Source organism: Aspergillus bombycis, assembly GCF_001792695.1.
Source record: "Aspergillus bombycis strain NRRL26010 chromosome Unknown contig00152, whole genome shotgun sequence".
NCBI classification, from domain to species: domain Eukaryota; kingdom Fungi; phylum Ascomycota; class Eurotiomycetes; order Eurotiales; family Aspergillaceae; genus Aspergillus; species Aspergillus bombycis.
In genome coordinates this window covers 1-22319 of record NW_019170154.1, presented here as the reverse complement: position 1 = coordinate 22319, position 22319 = coordinate 1, and the positions used below count along the sequence as shown (strand labels likewise).

The 22319-nt window shown below is 49.1% G+C and overlaps 7 protein-coding genes across 7 annotated transcripts; 4 read left to right on the top strand and 3 right to left on the bottom strand.

The window, feature by feature from the left end:
• Positions 1 to 286: 286 nt before the first annotated feature.
• On the top strand, positions 287 to 1754 carry ABOM_011211 (uncharacterized protein; the record flags this gene model as incomplete). Its single annotated transcript, XM_022538339.1, has 2 exons — positions 287 to 338; positions 388 to 1754. 2 exons carry the CDS (start codon positions 287 to 289, stop codon positions 1752 to 1754), a joined length of 1419 nt encoding a protein of 472 aa, XP_022383971.1.
• Positions 1755 to 2172: 418 nt separating this feature from the next.
• ABOM_011210 (UPF0220 family protein) lies at positions 2173 to 2904 on the top strand (the record flags this gene model as incomplete). Its single annotated transcript, XM_022538338.1, has 4 exons — positions 2173 to 2271; positions 2331 to 2591; positions 2686 to 2783; positions 2841 to 2904. 4 exons carry the CDS (start codon positions 2173 to 2175, stop codon positions 2902 to 2904), a joined length of 522 nt encoding a protein of 173 aa, XP_022383970.1.
• Positions 2905 to 3686: 782 nt separating this feature from the next.
• Positions 3687 to 4337, bottom strand: fes1 (Hsp70 nucleotide exchange factor FES1; the record flags this gene model as incomplete). Its single annotated transcript, XM_022538337.1, has 1 exon — positions 3687 to 4337. The coding sequence occupies one exon, from the start codon at positions 4335 to 4337 to the stop codon at positions 3687 to 3689; it is 651 nt and encodes a 216-aa protein (XP_022383978.1).
• Positions 4338 to 6745: 2408 nt separating this feature from the next.
• Positions 6746 to 8535, top strand: act1 (actin ACT1; the record flags this gene model as incomplete). Its single annotated transcript, XM_022538336.1, has 6 exons — positions 6746 to 6752; positions 6862 to 6892; positions 7140 to 7195; positions 7374 to 7404; positions 7468 to 8239; positions 8305 to 8535. The coding sequence occupies 6 exons, from the start codon at positions 6746 to 6748 to the stop codon at positions 8533 to 8535; spliced, it is 1128 nt and encodes a 375-aa protein (XP_022383962.1).
• Positions 8536 to 9475: 940 nt separating this feature from the next.
• Positions 9476 to 12065, bottom strand: ade1 (bifunctional aminoimidazole ribotide synthase/glycinamide ribotide synthase; the record flags this gene model as incomplete). Its single annotated transcript, XM_022538335.1, has 3 exons — positions 9476 to 11121; positions 11179 to 11706; positions 11762 to 12065. Coding segments are annotated over 3 exons (2478 nt in total), but the record flags the coding sequence as incomplete, so codon positions are not given.
• Positions 12066 to 13126: 1061 nt separating this feature from the next.
• On the top strand, positions 13127 to 15837 carry ABOM_011206 (Pet127 family protein; the record flags this gene model as incomplete). The annotated part of the gene is made up of 4 exons (XM_022538334.1): positions 13127 to 13315; positions 13447 to 14008; positions 14060 to 14123; positions 14181 to 15837. 4 exons carry the CDS (start codon positions 13127 to 13129, stop codon positions 15835 to 15837), a joined length of 2472 nt encoding a protein of 823 aa, XP_022383968.1.
• A 1383-nt stretch (positions 15838 to 17220) lies between these two features.
• On the bottom strand, positions 17221 to 21153 carry ABOM_011205 (uncharacterized protein; the record flags this gene model as incomplete). The annotated part of the gene is made up of 1 exon (XM_022538333.1): positions 17221 to 21153. One exon carries the CDS (start codon positions 21151 to 21153, stop codon positions 17221 to 17223), a length of 3933 nt encoding a protein of 1310 aa, XP_022383980.1.
• Positions 21154 to 22319: the final 1166 nt, after the last annotated feature.

Genomic DNA, 22319 nt, shown 5'->3' with positions numbered 1-22319 from the left:
AGAGGTTTCAAGGGAGACTGGGGAGCTTTGAGGTCCCTTGCGGAGAGCGTCCCAATGGGTGCCGTAAGCTACTACGCACATGTAAATGCCAATAAGTAATATCTAGGCACATGCCTGGCGAACGTTTATATCACGTGATAACGTGCCGCTTTTTCCCAGGCGCGTCGTGTAATTTACAATATAATCTAGGAAACGCTTGCTACTTCAGCTGACCAAAGTGTCTTTCTCTTGAGAATCCGGTATATTTCTAAGATGTGAAATGTTGGACTAGGAGAGTATATCTAAAATGAACATCTGGTCTGGTGGCATCGTACTGGATGAACAATCTCAACTCCGAGGTGAGGCGGCCGATCAATCTCGATCTATAAGCTACTAAAATCTATACAGGCCTACAACTAATTGACAGATCCCCCAATTGGCATTCTGATATACCAAGGGACTCAACGCTAAGTCTTCGCTGCTTTGTGAACCCAGCTTTGATACCATTATATGCGCGCGTTGGGCCAAACCTTGAATTGCATACAAATGATGCGGAAACGTCGCAATGGCTAAAAACCAAATTACTTGGCGGTGTCTGGCTCGGAGAGGAGGATATGGATAGGCTTCAGACAGTCCAGTGCCCAGTCGGTCTTCTTGTGAGTGTCGATAACACGATACGAACAAAGACAGGGTCAACCACCACAGACATAATAGTGTACGGCGTCCTGTCAAGCGCAACGTCATTCAAACGTCCTCCAACTCCTCCCGTGTCCTCTTCAGCAAGCTCTGATGAAATTGCTCTACGAACTATCAGACAAGAACTGAGAATATATGCCGCTCCCATCTCCTCGTCCCTTATCGCCAGAGTGCATGCACTCCCAACACCGCAAAATACGAATGAACTTCTTGGACATGAAACACTTGCAGAATTCCTTCCAGACATTCGTTCTCCGAGTCCCAAGCGTAAGCGGGTGGCAACGTTGTTTGAATCGGTTACACAACATCATAAGAGGGTGCGTCAGAAAGGAGGGGATGCTGTGTCTCAGTTGATGGGGCACGCCCATTTACAGCCATCACACCAGTCCCAAACTTCCCGCATCAAGCGGGAGTCGGAGGAACCAAGTCTTCCTTTATTAGACCGAATTACCTCACAACGCTCAAGATCTCTCTCCGTTGGCGCGAACCTAAACCCTAGCAAACCTTCAGAGCTTCGTACGGAGCATCCTAGGCCCGGCAGTAACCGGGGCCACCCGCGTGAGTTGATTAAGAGGAATACGCCCAATCCCTTCATTGAATCCTCTTTGCGGAAGGAGGGAGAACCCTCACCGGCGTTACCATCATCTGATGGAAGGCTTGAGCTCTCATCTGCGCCCAAGGATGCCGAAGAAGTCATTATCGAAAACAAGAACACAATCTCTCGTACGGTATTAACATGCATGCGGCTATATGGCTTCAACCGCTCGACGACGCGGTCCGGGTCTTTGAGCAAGAACCCGAATAGTCACGATATGCCTCCTTCCCACGCCGAAGAAAAGGATCCTCGCATTACGGCGGCAGCCGCACCTCTGGCCACGCAAGCCCCAAGCACAGATGAAGACGAGTTTAAGGCGATGTATCATGCTACCTATCGCGCATCCACCTTCGCTCTACGAAAGTATCTGAAAGAAACGTCTGTCGGTCAAGGCAGCTCAAAATACTTGCCGCCTTTGCTGGATAAAGGAAAAGCAATGACGTATATTGATGAGTTCTTGAGATTATTCTGTGAGGAAAACTGATCCTGTCTGGTACAGTGAACGATCCATGACGTTACGATGTATATAATCACATTAACCTAAAGAATTGATTGCTTTGGAAACACTCCGCCAATATAACCAAGAGAGTTGTTGATCATTATATACTACATTAACTCTATATTCAAATAGGAAACGAAGCCACAGCTACTATGGCATAAGAGTATTTGAGACTTTGTAGAAACTAAGAAAATCATATATTACATGTATGGTTTCAACAAGATAATACTAGGAGTAGTAAAGCTATGACGGTATCGGCATTGTGATTTTCCGACCGCCGAAGTGCATCATCGCCAACCTTCCTGATAGCTACGGAAGATCCGAACTTCATCCGTATATCAAGTTTACCTCTATTGATGTAAAAGATAGTTTACACTTGATTGGAACTCTAGACTGCTACGACATGGATGTCTCCAACAACCGTCTTTTCCGGTTCTCCAAACCGGAATGGTTAAACAACAATTCCGTCCGCAACGCAGGCGTCTACACATCGGGAGCATTGGTGAGCTTATCTGCCCGTCCTATGTCAAGGCGCAATCGTACTGATGAAGTTTACCAAAGTTTTCTCTCGGCTTCTTCTTCTTAGTCGATGCAGCTGCATTCTCTCACAGCTCACGAAATGGTTCAAACGTGCATGTCAAATTCGTCGACTGGATCCCCGGTATCTGCTCCGCGCTCGGAATGCTTGTTATTAACTCAATCGAGAAGTCACGGCTGCACGCAGATAGCTGGAGCTACAGTGGAACCGGTGTCGCGTGGAAAGCGCGGTTTGTACTTTTCCTTGGGTTTGCGCTGTTGGCTGGCGGTCTGGCAGGCAGTGTGGTTAGTATCCCTTCACAGATATCCCCGGAATGATGTCGCGAGATAGATACGTTCTCTGTCGTGAATATTAAATGATGGCTAATAACTTCCCCAGACGGTCATGGTTCTTAAATACCTCATTAAACAATACCCCCTGCAGACGCTATACTTTGGAATCGCTAATGTCGTTGCGAATGGACTCGTCATGCTGAGGTATGCGCTTCATATCTACCGTTCACTAGACGGATTACTAACTACCCTCCTTGGTAGCACGATTGTTCTCTGGATTTCGCAGAACATAGAAGATGATTACACCTACAACCTTGCGTTGTAGTAACTGATGGAATGTGGTGCTCATTTTGGGATTTTATCATGATTAGCTGTTTATCTATCTTTCCTCGTTTGTTCTTCTTAGTGGCTAGCGTAGTCGCGATTCATATGCCCTCTAGTCTTATGTTATGATTATGTTTGTGGAATACCTATACGGTCAATGAAATGATTTCCATTTCCTCGTATATCGAACTCAAGTGGACTGCATAAGTACGAGTTCCGAGCCCTTGATGCCGGGAGACAATGAAGCAGAAACGGGTGTCGTACTGCATTCAGGCAGCAACATATTTTGACTCTGTAGATATATATGCCGCGTGGCCAACGGCTTACGCATAACAAGTTCAATTTTACATAAAACGGTCACGTTGGCTTCAACTGGCCGAAAAGAGTTTTATTATCTATATATCCCTTGTAATATGCGGCTCAATTGAAGTACAAGGTCCTCCCTCATCCATGTGTAACCTAAGCCAAGTTTGGCCGCGAATACATGAAACATGATACCAGCCTGTACAAACGTAGCCTTGAGGTGAGGAGGCGGGATATCATTCCCAGGAATAGATCGATGGGAGCCTACCACGGCAACCCGGCATTCGTCGTCGTTATTTCAGGTCAGCATCTTCGACAGACAGTCACCAAATGAGAGTGACAGCAATCGCAGTGGATAAAGCTTCTGTCTTCGAGTGAGCCCATACAGCCGCACGTGCGAGTAACCTCATCGCGTCTGTAGTGAAAACGCGCATAGCGAGGCATTGGACATTTCAAACAACCCTGTGCACGAATGACCCCTTAAGCAGACGAAGGAACAGGGTGCGCCCGCAATCTATCCATAATGGCATCCACAGCCTCCATGTCTCCAGAATCGACCTTCTCCCCCTGAGTATATCCCTCGGGCAAGTGCTTTACCAACTCATCCATAGCGGGCTGGTAGTTGCGCACGGCCGACGATAGAGCGAACACAGCCTTCTTCCGCGTAGCGGGGTTCGAATCCGTAGTCGAAATAGTGACTAGCTTAGGAACAGCGTTGAAGACGATTAGCTTATCCTGAGCCTTTTCGTTATTCTGGACGGCGGTACCGATACACCATGCGGCCATGCGTCTCATCTCTGCTTCCTCGTGCTGAAGGAGTTCAACCAGCGGCGTCCACAGGCCGAGGGGCTCGAGGTTATTTGCGTTATCAATAGACTCTATGAGCTGTTCGAAGTTGTCGAATGCGATCAGTTTGTTCTCGAGGTCAACTTCATCGGAGTGTAGTGCTTCCATAGAGGCTTTCATTAGGTCGGCGTCGGAGGGGCCGCCGAAGAGAGCAGAGAGCATCTCTGGGTTGATGCCGCGGGCAGCGGAATCAGTAGTATTATTGGAGGCATTGGGGTCGTCGGATTGTTGGTTGGTGGAGTTTTTGATACTCCATTTGAGGAGGTTGTTCATGTTTGCGTCCATGCTGGGCAAGTTCTTCTTTGGTTAGATATTTTTGGGGGGTTGGGAGGGAAGAAATTAAATTGAATATATTCGTACGAGGGTTATAAACAGACTAAGTGAAAATAACGTTGTAGTGAAAATAATTTAGATTGGGTATGTTGTCGAGTCTCTTTTGTCTCATGAATAATGAACCAAAAAAAAGAACGAATATTTCGGAGGGGCAATTTGGTGGTGTTCTCGATGCGTCCAGATGGTTCAGGAATCTTCCCCGCCGCCGCTTGCCCAATCCCACCACAGCAAACTCTTAGATGTATACATTGTATGTCGAACATAAACAAGCTGAAACTCATCTCGAATCCATTAATTTAGGAATTGATCACTATGGACCGCCTCTTCTGCTTCATACGGAGATGGGTTCAGAATCGGATAGGTACCTGATCTACCCCTCCATAACCTACTCAATCCGCAGGCGGGCTATGACTGATCATTATCATATAACTACTTAACTCGTAAGCCTGAGAAGATAATAAGTCGCCTTCCTCACCATGAACGAGACAGGCTCGTGCAGACCCGCTCATACGATACGAATACGGAGGAAAGCTGTAGTGGATCTAAAAATCCCCGGCATGCAATGCGTCCTGGGGCCTCCAGTCACGAACCTCTCCTCCCTTTACCAACACTATATGATGTTTGTAGCGGGCCATATATGCAGTCGCTGGAGATGGTTACCATAGGGGTCAGGGTAGCCCCTACTTATCCAGAGAAAATGCCAATCTAGTGTACTACCTCTGCTTTTGGATGATTTCGATATGTTCATTCTAACATGAGGGTGTGACAATCGAGACAAAGAAACCTCTGTCCACCAGCGCAAGTATAGAGATAATGGGATCTAATTTGGTGGATAGCATCGCATCCATACATCCAACTAGGACTTAGTATACATAACGGCTAATACAGTACAGTGACTACATAGTTAGATCGTAACACCCCGCTTACATAATACCTACTCGTCGCACAAAATCCTGCTACCCCGCGATGGGATGTCAACCCCGCGGACACTGTCAGTCCATTGTGAAGCTGGCTGGTATTGAATGACGACCGTAATTACGAAAAGATGCCAACAGTGATCGACCGACTTCTCCCGGAAATTGGGCACCGGTACGGAGTACTACTAGTATTGGGACTCATGAGAATCTCATCGGAATGGATGAAAAGGCGGTAAGGAAGGCAGGAATTGCAGCACAGTACTATGTACGCGCACATGCAATGGACGATAGCGTATGGATATGACCGCCATTGGTATCGTCGCCTATCAAACCTTCAATGGTGAATTAATTTCCCTTGGAAGAGACTTGTTGAAGATCAGCAATAAGTCTGACATTCAGAGAACCCCACAATCTTCTAGACCCTAGACAATGGTGATTCGCAAGAAGAACGTAAAAAAAAAGAGGGGCAAGGTTCAGAGGGATTGTACTCGTAAAGAATCCGGAAGCCTGGAATTCGACATCGTCATCATGTCCAGAGCTTATGGTGATAGCCGACCCTGATTACTTTTGTGACCCTGTTCGCCGGGACGCTATGGGCTGAACCATTCGTAAACAGCCACAGGATCTGCCCCACGAGGATGCGCAAGTGGTTTTGCCATCCAGCAGTGCTTTAAGGGAAGGGGAAAAGAAAGGACACCTCAGCTGGTATCCTTCCCGAACCGTTCTTACCTTGGAGGCGACGATAGGTGGAATTCGGGGACGAAACTATCATGGAATGGAGATCGAGGAAGGAATGGAAGGATTATACACCGTCCCTACTAGTATCGATTTTCCTTTTGCTTCTTCTCTTGTGTCAACAAGAAGAACTTATCAAAAATCAATATGGAATGCAACTGCTCCAACTTCTCTCGCTCTTGTTCCGTACCGGAAATCTATTACGGTTCATTACTGACACAGTGTGGCGGTGACAGCAGTCGGGCCCAACGGCACCACAAAAAACCCCCTATTTGCCGCCTAATCATAGAACAGCGTGGTCCCGTATAGTCCAATTTAGGCTTACCCACATACGCTCACCTAGCATGCTCCTCTAAGGCCACTCACTTCCCTTTACCCCCCTAATACCTAATTTTACCGCCAACCTCTCCTTTTCCTCTTAACCCCCTCCCCCTTCCCTTTTCTGCGACAACCTGCTTTTCTTACTAAATACGCTCGACCAGTAATCCTGCTCCGTCTCTCCTCCTCCACCCACACCTCAACCAACTTACTTCCACCACACTTGCTACTCTTTCCCTCTCTCTCACTCACTCGCCCAACTTGACCTTCATCACCACCTTATTCTCTCCTCTTTCTCGTCCCTATCTTCCCAACCTTTTTTAATAGCTCTTCTCATTCTCGTTTCCTTTCTTTTTCCTTTTTCCCTCGTAGTAATCCTATTCAGTCATCATGGAAGGTAAGGTTTCTGCCACCTCAGCGCCTTGCGTCAAGCTGTTCTCTTCCCCTCCCTCTGCCGATGCTTTGTCCGACCGTGTCACTAATATCATCCTGTCTCGCTCGTATAGAGGAAGTTGCTGCTCTCGTCATTGACAATGGGTATGTTCTTGTTGGTTTTTGATGGTTTTGTTGATGGAACCCCCCCCCCCCCCCCCCCAAAGTGTTTTCCATCCCATCCGAGCAGCAAAACACCAGCTGCCGGCACCGGTCGCACTGATCGAGAATTCCTATCCGGACTCAGCTTCTAGCTTTTCTGTTTTCTGGAATCGCAACGACGAGATGGATTTTCTTTTGTTCTCAATGCGTAAACGTCACTTGGCTCCTATACTGACAAAACTGCCCTTAGTTCGGGTATGTGCAAGGCCGGTTTCGCCGGTGACGATGCCCCCCGTGCTGTCTTCCGTAAGTCAACCCCCGCATTAGCCTGATACATTCCCCTCCCGTGCTCGCCATCCCTCTCCAAGTCCTCAGGGATAGCTGTTACTGTTTTTCTCGCAGTAAATAAGCGCCATCTGGATGGATCAGCTGTGACGCGTGGCCCCACATCATAATGAACTCGATTTACTGACCTGAAATTTAGCCTCCATTGTCGGTCGTCCCCGTCATCATGGGTAAATATCCTCCGATCCTCCCAGCCAGCTACTCTAGAGCGATGGCCACTGACAATGTATCAGTATCATGATTGGTATGGGTCAGAAGGACTCTTATGTCGGTGATGAGGCACAGTCCAAGCGTGGTATCCTCACCCTCAGATATCCCATCGAGCACGGTGTCGTCACAAACTGGGATGACATGGAGAAGATCTGGCATCACACATTCTACAACGAGCTCCGTGTTGCTCCTGAGGAGCACCCGGTTCTCTTGACCGAAGCCCCTATTAACCCCAAGTCCAACCGTGAGAAGATGACCCAGATCGTCTTCGAGACCTTCAACGCCCCTGCCTTCTACGTCTCCATCCAGGCCGTCCTGTCCCTGTATGCCTCCGGTCGTACCACCGGTATCGTTCTGGACTCTGGTGACGGTGTCACCCACGTTGTCCCCATCTACGAGGGTTTCGCCCTCCCCCACGCCATTTCCCGTGTTGACATGGCTGGTCGTGACTTGACCGATTACCTCATGAAGATCTTGGCTGAGCGCGGATACACTTTCTCCACCACCGCTGAGCGTGAAATCGTCCGTGACATCAAGGAGAAGCTTTGCTACGTCGCCCTCGACTTCGAGCAGGAGATCCAGACCGCCTCTCAGAGCTCCAGCCTCGAGAAGTCCTACGAGCTTCCCGATGGCCAGGTCATCACCATTGGTAACGAGCGTTTCCGTGCTCCTGAGGCTCTCTTCCAACCTAGCGTTCTGGGTCTGGAAAGCGGTGGTATCCACGTTACCACCTTCAACTCCATCATGAAGTGTGATGTTGATGTCCGTAAGGATCTCTACGGTAACATCGTCATGGTACGTTTTCTACCTACGGTCTCGGGTCCAGTTCAGAGAGTAGCAAATCACTAACGAATATTTAGTCTGGTGGTACTACCATGTACCCTGGTATCTCCGATCGTATGCAGAAGGAAATCACCGCCCTTGCCCCCTCGTCTATGAAGGTCAAGATCATTGCTCCTCCTGAGCGTAAATACTCCGTCTGGATTGGTGGTTCCATCTTGGCTTCCCTGTCCACTTTCCAGCAGATGTGGATCTCCAAGCAGGAGTACGACGAGAGCGGTCCTTCGATCGTTCACCGCAAGTGCTTCTAAGGTATAGTTCATCTGCATGATCCCTTGAACCCAGCCCTCACTAACTCCCTCGTGCAGCTCTTGTGCATGGTTAGTTTTTTTCGTCGTATTTTCCTGTATTAAAATATCAAACGGAGACTGGCGACATGCGGGCCTCTCTGACTCGCACTAGGAGGAAGATCGCCTGAAAAAGGAACTTTGTTTTAGCTGTGGAATAGAGATGGTTTATTTGAGACGCTTGTCGCTCGACGCGGGCGCTTTCGCCGGCAACAAGTTGTTCCTGAAAGCAAGAAGGGGAGAGGGACGTAAGCGAAGGATGTACATGGGTCATGTGGACGGAGGGGTGAAAGCTCTATTCATATAGTTCTACACTCGTGTTTGAATCCTTATTTCCATACTGGACCTTTTTCCCTAACGATTTCTCGCCTCCGGGCTAGCTACGATTCTAAAATGCTGCTGAAACATTGCTATTCTGGCCCGGTTCACACGGGGCTCGACTTCAAATTGACTGCACCTTGTCACGATTGTCTAGTGTTGCTTCCTGGGGCCTATGTAGACTGCAAATAGGGCCGTATCGTCTACAGCGCACTCCGGCCAAGAATCGATAGACCGCTGGCAGGTCGTTTGCGGCTCAAGAACACCAGCCATCGTAGTACAAACCATGATGTCATTGTCGTTCACAGACCAGTCTGGGCCCCGTTCGTAAGCAAAGCTGTACCTTGTGATATTGTTGATGGGCCAGGGTGCCTTATTGGAGATCGGACAAAAGTCATCGAGTTAGTCTAGCATCTCTATCGACTTGACGTATGCATAATCTGTTCACTTTTAAAATTCTCATCTGCTTTGGTCTTGAGTTCATCCATCGTCGCACAGTAATCAGAAGATAAAACATCAGGGGAAAAAAAAGAAAACCCGAAGGGTAAATCATCACATATCACCGAATGATGATACAACAGTGCATCTAAGCGTCCCACGTCTCCAAACCCTGGAGGATACATCCCTCCTCTCCCTCGTTCTTAGTCTTGAGCTCACCGACCTCGTAGACCGTCTCTCCCTCCTTCTGCAGCAGATCCTTGACTGCGGCAGCGGCCTCCTTCTCAACAGCGATGATCATACCCACACCGCAGTTGAGCGCACGCGCCATCTCATTGGCAGTTACATTGCCATTCTTCTTAAGCCAGGCGAACACCGGTGGAAGCTGCCAGGTAGAGACGTTGATATGCGCAGTCAGCGTCGAGGGTAGCATACGAGGCACATTGTCAACCAGACCGCCACCAGTGATGTGGGCAAGACCCTTAATGGCTGACGAGAAGTGGCCGGTAGTCTTGTTGCTGGAGGGGATGGAGAGCGCTTTAAGGAGAGGCTTCACGTAAATGCGGGTTGGGGTAAGGAGGGCACGGCCGAGGGAAAGAGGTTCGTTGCTGAAAGGCATCGAGAAAGGAGCCGGGTCGTCGTAGCTCAATCCAGAGCGTTCGACGATCTTCCGGACGAGAGAGTACCCGTTCGAATGAGGACCGGAGGAAGCCAAGGCGAGGAGAACATCGCCATCTTGCATAGCGGAGATCTCGGGAAGAATAGCACGAGCGTTCTCTCCAGTAGTGTTGATCGCACCTACGGCAGCACCCACAGCATCATAGGTGTCGTCAATGAAGAGGCCAGGCATTTCGGCAGTCTCACCGCCAATGAGGGCACATCCGGCCTGCACACAACCGTTGGCAACACCAGTGACGAAAGCAGAGGCCGTGTTGACGTCCAATTTACCGCAAGAATAGCAGTCGAGGAAAAACAGGGGCTCTGCGCCTTGGACGACCAGGTCGTTGACGTTCATGGCTACAAGGTCAATACCTACCGTGTCGTGAACCCCCACGGTGTGTGCGATCTTGAGTTTGGTTCCAACACCATCGATGGCTCCGATCAATGTAGGGGAGTGAGGGTGGTAGGCAGAGTTGGCAGCAGCCAGAGAAAAGAGGCCGCCAAAGCCACCGATCACTGCATCTGTACCAGGACGCTTGGTTTGAGCAACAGAGCTCTTGATCTGATTGACGAGGTCATTACCAGCGTCAATAGAAACACCGGCAGAGGCATAGGTGAGAGACTCCTTCTGGGATTCAACAGCATCCCTTTGCCTGAAGGCGCGGTGCGCGATGTCCTTACGGTAGAACATGTCTTCAAAGTGAATTGTGGAAATGCCAGAATAGCTCTTGCGGACGGCTTCCTCGAGACTCGATGCTGTAGCAGTGGAAGCAATGACCCGACCACCAGAAGTCTGGAGTTCGTTGCCAACGAGTGTGGTTCCGGCATGGAAGATCAAGGTGTCCTCCGGGACCGGGTCAAGGGTGATGGCTTTGCCCTTGGCATAAGATCCAGGATATCCACCCGCCACTGCGATGACGGTGGTGGAGAAGTCAGGCTTGACGTTGATTGAGACACCGTCGAGCCAGTGTTCGGTACAAGCAACCATAATCTCCGCTAAATCAGTGTCATCGCTGAGCAGGGGCAGGAGAGTTTGAGTCTCCGGGTCTCCACCTCTAACATTATATTCGAGGACTTTAGGGCCATTCTTCGTCATCATAAGTCCGGTGAAGAGGATACCCACGAAAGGAAAACCTTGAAGCGGTTAGCACTCTATTGGTATAATTCTTTGGCCAATGTGTAAGGACAAACCATCTCTCCTCATGCCGTCAACTGAAGGCTGCACAATGGTGCGGTCAATCTCCTCAAGGACTTCTTTTGAGGAGATTGGGGTAGGAGCATAGCACCCCATACCGCCGGTGTTGGGACCCTGGTCACCGTCGAAGATACGCTTGTGATCCTGTGCAGGAGGGAGGGATCGGATAGTGTAGCCGTCACTAAAGGTGAGAACACTGAGCTCGTCACCCTCGAGGTACTCTTCGATAACAACCTCGTTACCGGCATCGCCAAACTGGCGGTCCAACATCATTTCGCGGAGTGCTTGGTGGGCTTCCTCCTTGGTCTGCGGGATAACAACACCCTTGCCACCAGCCAGGCCATCTGCCTTGATGACAACATTGTGGGAAATGGAGTCGATGTATTGACGGGCAGGCTCATACTCGCGGAAGTTCTCGTACGCAGCCGTGGGAATGCTATGGCGCTTCATGAAATCCTTGGAGAAGGCCTTGGAGCCCTCCATGCGCGCAGCGGCCTTGGAAGGACCAAAGCACCTAATACCAACTTATCGAAATGTCAACATCTCGTCTGTCTTGTTTGTAATTGAGGTTCTCCCCACCTGCTTGGAAATATCCTTGGATGCCATCCACAAGAGGGGCCTCCGGTCCCGGAACCACCAAATTGACTCCGTTCTTTTGAGCGAATGTCACTAGGCCAGGGTAGTCATTGCCCTTGACATTGGCATTTGAAATCTTGCTAGGAGCCCCCAAGCCAGTTCCACCATTACCTGGGGCGACATACACGATTTCGACCCGAGGGGATTGACTCAGCTTCCAAGCCAGGGCATGTTCGCGGCCGCCGTTGCCGACGATGAGGACGCGCAACTGTTCTTGGGACATTTCGAGTGCAGTGTTCTCGAGTAAACCTAATTGGGGAAATTATTAGGAACTGGATTTCCTACCCACGCGAGAATAGTATTGCAGAGAGGTAACATATGTGGTGGATTGCTTTTTGGGGCGGAAAGAATGGAGGGGCAAGTCATAGTATATGAAATAGTTGAAGTGCCCCTCTCTTTTATCATTGTTGAGGTTCCAATACCCAAGAAACCTCAACAAGCACACAATTATATCAGAACCGATACTCACCTCACTGGAGAGTCAACTTGAGAGCAAGCTGCATGTATAGCAAGTGTATCGCTTGGGGAAGAGCCAAATCTTGAGTTCTCGGGGGTGTTAAGAGTCACCGCACCTTTTTTTTTTTCTGCTGGCGGGACGGCGGGGCGTCTTTTTCTCCGACCCCGGATTTGGCTATGAGATGAGTGTATTTTATTAGTCGTTGGTTTGAATTTTTTTTTTCTCTCTAAATATCTTTCTATGGATTAATTCTTTGGGTAATTTTTTTCTTTTCCTTCCCACTCTCTTCCCGTACAAGAATATATATAAATGTAATGTTTATATGTATGTGTGTGTGTATGGGTTGAGTGTTTTGTTATCGGTGTGAAGGTTAGACTAAAAGAAATCTGGAGAGATGGGGCTTGTCCGATAAGAGTTCGGCACCGAATGAGTAGCATCTACCTCTTATCCCTTAGATACTTACTATATTCGACATTTAGCCAAGGAAGATAGAGACTGAAAAATGTCAGAAATCAAAAGAGAAAACGAACAGAATCACTTCGACTATCGCCCACGTGATAGATACATACCCTTGGGGTATACATACCGTATGGCATGTTTCTGTGACCATCGTAATGTACGGTACTGTACATACAGCCTAATTTCAGAATGATCCATACCGCCGCCGGGCTTCTCGTCACCCTCAGAGCGGTGAGGAGCTGCACGGCAGAAAAATAAAAAAAGAGCAAATGTAATGAAGCTGCTCAAGCTTTTCAACTTTCAAGCATCAACACTTTTCCGCCAGCTCTTATCAATTGACGGAAATATCAGTATTTACTGCTCCAAAGGCTGCTCCGAAGCGTTTGACCTGAATGTTCCGGGCTTCCTTGCGGTCTGTTTCAGACCCTCTCCGCGAACATGTCTGCATCTCCTGTTTAGCCCAGAGGTTCGGAGGTCGCACTAGGCTCCGCCTGTACTCCAACACTCCATATCGCGCAAACTCGGGCATTGAAGACGCATCCCCTCGGGTTGTCTCAGAGGGTTTGTCGGCTCTGGAAAAGGTACGATTATCTCCGGATCATGTACCTGGCAACTCAACTGTCTACTTCATATATCCCTTCATCCAATCGCGCTTTGCAACTCCCCTACTCTATGGGGTATGTACACAGACTGACTTTGCTTTGATGAAAAGAGCCCACCACCGCAGAAAGACCAGAAGAGCCGGTCTCCTAGCGAGCATCCAAAGCAGCACAACAAGAGACTCAATCACCTCAAGTCAACTTCCAATGCTCGCGATGATGATGAAGCCGCCAAAAGTGACGATGACACGACCTCGCCAGCCGAGGATGGCGAGCCATCCAAGGATCAGTCGGTGCGTACTGCTGGCAAGGGATCAAAGAAAATTACCGGGAAGACTCGAAAGATGTCTGCGATAAAAACTCGGAGAGCCTTAGCCAAGGAGAAGCAAAAGACGAAAGTCTCGAAAGACCATCCAGAACAGACAGAACAGCCCGCTGCAGCGACTCAAGAAGATTCGGTGAGCATAAATTATGGACCTCGCATTGCTGGTATCGCTAAACAATGTCAGACATTTCGTATCAAGTCGTCACTCCAATCGATCGTTTCTCACCTGGATTCAACGAAAGCTACAAGTGTAAAAGAACAGGAAAGCCCTAAGAACCTGTCGTTCGTTATGAGCTCTATATACGCAAAGGAGCTTGGCAAGGTTGAATCGAAAGACCTGCAGTTAAACCGTACGTATTCTTGCCAATTACCTACATCGAACATACGCTAATTGTCATTAGCTCTGGATGTTGAAACAGCGCCCGTTCCACGACTCTCTTTTGGCCTTGAAAGGGTTCTGTTCAAGTAAGTACCCCAAGTGCCTGTCTCAGAAGTGGGCCCAAGCTTACCCTTTTGTTCCAGCCCGGGTGTCTACCATCTTCGGGATCCCCGTTCTCGTGTCTACAACTTTGACCCCTACTTGGGCCAGATCATGCCCGTCACCGAATTCGATTTTGATGCTTTGAAGGACTATATCACCTCTTCCAAGGATCATACGCTCCGGGATATAGCGGTGAAGGAAAAAAAGAAGTACATAGGGTCATCTTCGAGCATGACCTCTGTGTTGTCCCACTTTCATTATCTCCTTTCCGCATGGAGGGGAGTAGATATTCGGACCTTGTCCCAAGGTTTTCCGGATAAATTAAGGTCCTTCACACGTCTCCTGCGTGCTCCTTCAGCCATGTTTCTCCGATACCAAGATGGGGTCTATGCCATCGACGCTGACAAAGAGTTTGAGTCTGCCAATATCCTGATGAACTTGGGAAAGTCAATGGAGAAACTCCTTACCTTACCGAAGGATGATTTTGAACGCTATAGGCGGTCAAGTGAGAACAAGATCTCTGCCGAGGAAGAACAGGCTATTCCTGAGTCCTATCACTATTCTACGCTCGGTGACTTCCTCATGAGATCTCAGTTGGATGCATATGACCCTAGGCTCCCTGGAACTGGCATGTTCGATCTCAAAACGAGGGCTGTAGTCTCCATTCGGATGGACGCCCGTAACTTTGAACGTGGTCTTGGTTATGAAATTCAAAACCGCTACGGCGCATTTGAATCCTACGAACGCGAATTTTACGACATGATCCGAGCGGCTTTTCTTAAATACTCTCTTCAGGTGCGAATTGGCCGTATGGATGGTATCTTCGTTGCCTTTCACAACATTGAGCGCATTTTCGGATTCCAGTACGTCAGCTTACCGGAAATGGATCAAACATTGCATGGCCAGTATAACACGGCATTGGGTGACACAGAGTTCCGTCTGAGTATCGCATTGTGGAACAAGATTCTAGACAAAGTCACGGCGAAGTTCCCCGAAAGGTCCATTCGTCTTCACTTTGAAACCCGAGACGCCCAAACTCCGTTCATGTACATCTTCGCGGAACCCGTCACTGACGATGAGATCCACTCTATTCAGACCAGGAATCAGGCTGAAATCGATGCGTATCAGCGACGTGTTTTGAACCTAGCTCCCTCCGAGGAAGAAGACGCCCCACCCACAGATGGTAAAGAAGAGGTTCAGCCGTCTAGCAGTTCTGATAAGCAAGAAAGGTCAGTTGATGAAGAGACGAGCTCATCAGAAGTTAGCTCCGAGGATTATGAAGCGGAATATGATTCATCAGCGCCACTTGACGAGGCCTTCCTCTCGGAAGTTGAAAGTGAAGTCGCGGAGAAAGCCCCTAGCAATGGCCGCGAGTTACTTGCAATGACTCTTGTGACCAAGAACTTTGTCAACGGTAGAATCGTTGAGCGGCCCAACGACTTAAAAACACACGATGAATGGAATGTCGAGTACGAACTAAGCGAATTAAAAGGAGAAAAAGCACGCGCCTTGTACGTAGCATGCCAAAAACGTCGGGAGAAAGCTCTCACGGGCCGAGGAGAGGATGAACAAGACATCGCAAACAACGTATACATCCGGCGACTACGGGAGATCAGCAAAAAGGGACGAGACTACCGCAAGAAAGAAAATAGGCTGGACAAAGAGAATGGCATCGTTGTACTTGACGATTCAGCCTAATCAGCCAAGTTTGGGGACCAGCAAGGACCCAGTCATACGTCTTATTCATTCATCCACCTTATAATACTTCTCCATTCTACAGATACCTCTCAAGATCTTATGTATAATATTGTCTCGCACTCCAAGTTTTATGATTGTGGGGTTGGAGTGTTTGCATCCAGGGCGTTCGGCCTGTACCATTCCTGTATGGCGTTTGTTTGATGTTCCAACCCAGGGTACTCTGGGCTCTAGATAGCATTGTGTATACGATTGGCTGTTCTTTTTTTATTTTAGTTCGTTCGTATATACTTTACTTGCGGTTTTTAGACACCTAGTCCACTCACATTCGGCGCAATCTATATAATAAATCTATAGCGTTGAGATGCCCAACTAAGAGCTAGACAATGGAGTCATGTTGATGTTGGCTTCTGTAGCACCGAGATGCTGTGAGTAAACATCGGAGGGCGGCGTTAACTCCTTAAAGTTCCCGCACAAAGGGCCTTGAGGAAAGGTCCCCGGATTCCAGCCAGTTAGCGATTCTTGATGAAGCTGCAAGGGTTGTTTGTGAGACCACTATACATACATAGATAACCAAACATCAAACTGAATCACAGCCAAGTAATATAATTGGATCAGTCTATATTCACAAAATATATACATATACATACATACGCAGTACCGCTATATATCCAGTCTAACACCATACTACAAAAGCCTCAAAAACAATAGCCCAATTCAATCCCATGATTCAATCTTTCAAGACCGATGATGATAGGTTCTATGACATTAACAATTAGGGCATCAAGTGAACTCAAAAAGCAACGCATTTCCAGATAGATTTCACAAAAACACCTAGAGAATTTGACCCCTCAAATAGGATAGATTGCACGGGGTAAACGCCGTCAAACCGATACGCCAAACTCGCAAATGTCAATCCAAGTACGTCTCTTGGTGGTGAGATGTTTGCCTTTCCGGAGGCAGACGGAGGTAAGGGGGAAAAGGATGGCAAAAAAGATAAAAAAAAAGACACTCGAGACAGGCGAGAGCGAACGCCAGCTAGTCGAGATCAGGGTAAATTGAGAATGGGAGAGGAGAATATGAGAGACGCCATGCAATTATAATGGATAGCACACAGCTTCCATCATTCAAGCTGCAAGACGTGCGATTGAGAGAAGTGCTACCAAAGCCAGGGTACGACTCGGACGTATAGGGAGAGGGGCAGATAAAGATAGAAAGCTCGAAGTATTTCATAGGGACCGTTGGAGCAGGTAAATCTTTCGACTAGCGAAAATGTATTTCAATGGGTCTCGTGACTCAGTTTTCGTGATTCGTCTCAAAAGCGAAGAAGAGCCCCCCTCCCCTTTTCTTTTCTTTTTTTTAACGGGCTTTGAACGAGTGTCAGGACTATCGAAAGTCCCCTAGGTCAAGTTTGGGTGGTGACCATTGCAACGTCGGCGGTCTGTCACGAGAAACGCAAACAGCTGCAGGCTTCATTTTTTCCGCCCGTCTGCGCTCTCTTGATGCGCCTCCCGAAAGAAATCCTCTTAGCGTCGACGAAGTTGTACCATATGAGCTGCGGGCACTCGCAGCTGTACCCGCACTGGTAGAAACGGTACTGGAGCTGCGGGCACTGCGAACACTGCTGGATTTACTGACGACGGATGGCATAGGAGGAACCGGCACCGCTAGCCGTGACGAAGGCCCACTAGAACTGGAGTAATCCGACGGTAGAATCTGAGGCGCATATTCAAGAGAGAAAGGAGCCGTCTGTGGGCGCATTCTGGGCTCAATTTGTATGTTGGTTTCCGTGTCGAGACTTCGGAAAATGTCTAGATGGCTTGCTTCGTTGGGCTCGCTTGCCTTTGGCGACGGTTGTGTATTCGTCTGCGGCCTCAGCTGAATTTCCTTTTCCGATACTGTTACGTCAAGTTTCAGGTTGTCTAGCATCGTTGCGAGGCTCGCTGCCGTGTTGGGGCGCCCGTCGCTAGCAGCATCATCGCTATCAAGCGCAGCAGTTTCAACCTCAACCCCATTCGCTACGTTGAAGTTTCGGAATAAATAACGGCGTAGGCGAGAAACCTCCGCGTCCCATTTCCGATTCAGCGATTGGAGGATCACTTCAATATCGTGGTATAGGAAAGGTGAGGTTTCAGCAACTGCCAGATTGTTGGGCATAGAGACCCCGGAGCGAAGGTGGCCCGACGCATGCAAGTGTTTACTTGATTTATGTCCCACTGTCGCATGTTTTGCCGCGTTCAGTGATCGACGGATCGTACTCGTAGTGGAGCCTTGCGCGATGCCCATATCACGTTTGACGCTTTCAACCTCTCGGCGCACCTTGTCAAGTGACTGAATCCTATCGCGGTCCATGTATGATAGACTCAATAGAGACTTGTTCCGTTGCAGGCCGTTAACTAGAACAGTGAACGACTGTAAGTTGATGTCGTTGTTTTCACAATAGACCTCACGAAGACAGTCATTCTCCTCCAGTACGGAGGCCAGTGTACTTGCGCCCTGGAGCCCCAGTTTTTGGTGTTCGATTCTCAGCACTTTCAAGGACTTGTTCCTTTTCAGACCAGTTAGTGCTAGATTGAGACCAATGCCAAATCTCGCCACATCTAGGTGGGCACTTTCTCCACTGATATCCAAGTCTTCCAACGTCTCATTCTCTTCGAACATTAACTGCAATGCTCTGCACGTTTCCGGTCCTGCATCGTACGGCAGGGATGCTTTCGAGATATCAAGATACTTCAGGGATCGGTTTTTGCGCAGAGCTTCGACTAAGTCTCGAAACTGCTCTTCCTTTTTGAAGTCGATCATTCGCATAGATAGATGGGGCGGCGACTTGCTTTTTGCGAGTGCGTCGAAGAGAAACGAGCATCCCAAGTCTAGTCGGTTCTCATTGACGTGTAAATGCAGGTCGCGAGAGCAATCTGAAACCACCGATGAATGTAAAAGGATAGCTACGTCTTGTCCTGTTAGCCCACATTGGTCGAGACGAAGCACACGCAACCCTCGCGATCGATCACTGGCCAAGTAGGTAGCAATTGCATCCACCGTCTCCCGGTTCACTTTGGTGCGACTCAATGAGAGCTCCTCGAGCTGCCAGTTGATCAAGGTCTCCGCAGTTATCAACGGATCGGGCCCCGACGTCCTGGAAATACGTGATAAGTCAAGTTTCTTGACCCGCTTAAAGTAGCCAAGATACTGTTGAAGGATATCAGGGCTCAGTCGGCCCTGCACGCCTGAAATATTGACTGCTTCCAGCGTGTGGGCCTGAGTAATGGTGGTGGAAAGTAACAGGTCAAGGTCGTGGACCGATAAGCCGCAATTGCCTACCTCTAATGCTCGCATCTGACTTGCTCCTTGAGAGGCTGCGTCTACGAGGTAATCGAGATCCGAGTCCCCTAGCTTGATGCCGTTCAGCACAACCCAATCAACGCTTGTCAGCTCCCGGCGACATATCGGAAAGATCGCCTCTGGAATACCGCAACCTGGATCGTGGCTTTCATTGTCGGAGTTGGGGGTTCGACTTAGAGTGTTTGAGAAGTCCAAGCGTCGAAGCCAATTGCTCTTCAGCGTTAAGGCACGGATCTCCTGGGACAGAACCGAGAGACTCTCTTGGCCTGTAATGTGAATTGGAGCGCCGGCACGGCTTAGAAGCATATCTTTATCCAGGCCATGGTAGTCACGAAGACCTTGAAGCGCATCCAAGCTGACGCCGCTAAAGGAAATAGACCGGAACGATTCATTGTACCGCAATGCCCGCAATACTGCAACCAGCTCCAAGGCGGTGTACTTGCGACGTGATGGTGAGGCGGGAGGTAGAAGCTTGAAGCACGGAGCGTCATCACATTGCACATCAATCGTATAACGAATGTTGGAGGTATCGATATCATAGCTCGCTGAGTAGGCGACTAGTGTTCGGTCAAAGCAACCATAATCCTCATTTAGATCCACCGGAGGGAAATTAGATTCGTTGCCCAGATCGCGAGGCACGATGAAGTCATAGGGTTGTCTGACCCAGAGAGGCCGCAAAAATTCCGTTTGTTGCCTTATCCAAAAGGCGATCTCGAGTGAGTGGACGGACGCTAGGAAGACCGAGAACGGCTTACATAGGGGTATTCGAAAGGTGAGGTGCAGACTATCATCTCCGTATTCCATAGACAAGCAGGTCAAATTCATCAGTCCGAACGTTGTTGTGTTGTCTAGGTCGCTTAAGGACACGGCTGAGCCGCGGTTGGAGACCTTGTGGAGAGGAATTAGATGAAGCTTATGTGAGCCGAGGGCAAGATAGCATCCAGTGGGGGATAGCTTGGTAAGATCTTCTGAGGATGTCCGCGCCGGAGACTTGCTGGAAGCCATCTGAATGACACGAAAAATGCGAAAGGTCTCCGGATCATAGTCTCTTTCGTATTCGAGCATCCTTACGACATATTCAATCGATCGCTGGTCAAAAGGCAGAGGGTTGCCCTGTCGAATTAATTCGGCTGCAGAACGAATTCCAACCATCCACAGGTTGAGTTCCTGCAGATCAGGCGTCTGCATTTGGATGAAGGCTGCTTTGTGAGCCCGCTCATCTAGGTATGCTACCTCCACCGTGGAGGAGGGTTTCCCATCATCCAACATGTACACGGCGACAATGCTATTCAGCGGGATTCCCGCAGCAGAGTCGCTCATAGTGGAGAGTTGTGGGTCCCCTAATGAACTGATCGAAGTTATGGACTGGCGATTGCTCGGACCGGAGCGAGCAAAGGACGGCGGGATTGAGGGAAACATGTCCGCTGCTTTAGTTTGGCTCTTCAACCGGACGAGATGGGTATCGGTCAAAACGAGATACTGGCTCTTTTTCCTCCACATGCCGCCGGTGGTTTGGATCTCCCCATGATGTAAGATTATAGATCCAATGCCTTGTCGAGAATCGGAGGCCTCGTCATCGTCCATAGATGGCGAACCTTTTGAGCGGCCTAGCGACCGGTCATCGTCCTCGAACGAGTGAAACGATCGAAGAGAGCCAAAGACGGAGGCCCGTTTCTTTTGTATCGACTTCCGTCGGGGACGAGACGCCTCGAAAGCCCCATTGGGCATCGCCGCCGCGTATGCAGCAGCGTTCGTATCGGCCGTTCCGGGGCGCCAGAGGCCATGGCTTGGTCCGGGCGGACTAGGGTTCCGACCACCAAAGAATCCTGAATTGCGCCGTTTCTTCTTCACCACTTGGGCATCGTCGGATGGAGATCGATCATGGGTACCGAGGCCGGATAGGGACGAGGTCGTCGACGGGCTGAACACACTCAGACTCTTCCTCCGCTCTTTCTTCCCCAGACTGCTGTCAGCCATGACGGGGAGAAGGGGGAGGGGGAGGGGAAACTACGGGGTAAAAGGAGGAGACACGGAAGTGATGCTGGCTAAAAGAGTGGCGTGGGGGGAAAGAGGAATTATCACATCGACGACCTCAGTGCCGTTTCTCACTAAATTGCAGAAACCCCGGAAAAAGCAGGGAATTGGTTAGTTATCATCCGACGAGACGAGTGGAATGGCATGCTGCAAGACAAGCCAAGACGATCGAAACTAGGATTCAACTAGTGAAAAGTACAAAGGTGGAGAAGACCGCAGGAAAACAAATAAGGAGAGAGCGCTAAAGAGACGGGGGGGGAGGGGAGGTGGAACGTACAGTAGACCGTCAAGATGCCATGAGAAGTGACTGACTGAGCTGGTAGGTGGGGAGGAGGAGGAGGACGACGAAGACGTGCACAGGCAACGATCGGAGTGAGGGTGATAATAAAGATAAGAGAATAAAGAATTTGTGAGACAAGGCCACGACCAAAAAGGTAAGACAACGTCAAACCCCCTCCAGGGAAGTATAGCGATTGTTAGGGTAACGTAACCCACCGCCGACGTTACAGGGGGAGGTGGGAGCAAAGAGGACTTCAATGTCAATCCCAAAGTGAAGAAAAAAGAAAAGAAAAGAAAAGAAAGATAGCGAGAGGTAGTAGAGGACGTGGAAGGTTACAATGATACTAGGAACTCAAGAACGACACATCAATCACTCCCAATGATGAAGGAGGAGGGGAAAGAAAAGACCGGAAGAGGCAATATTGAGGCCGAATGCAGAGCAAAACAACGAGCGACTTTTGGGGCGACAGGCGGGAAACCAAAGCGGAAGGCCCGCAACAAGATGTTGGAAAGCTTAAGAAAGTGATTGTTGGGTCGGGAGGAGATGTGGGAAGAAGTTCCTGACGATAATCCGGAGAAAATGAGATCAGAAGTGTAGATCGGATGGAATTGATTCGGTCCAACAACCGGGACGTAACCAAAGGGTCGGGCGGGGACCCAAATGATGTCACTTGCTTTGGTTCTTTGGCTGCAAACGACCTTTTTTTTTTTTTTTTTTTTTTCCCTCTGTTGATTTTCTTAGGGAGAACAACGATGAGAATTTTCCTGCAATGTAAAAGTAATAAGGGTGGGGAGAGGCGAAAGAGAAAAAAAAAAAAAGAAGTAAATGA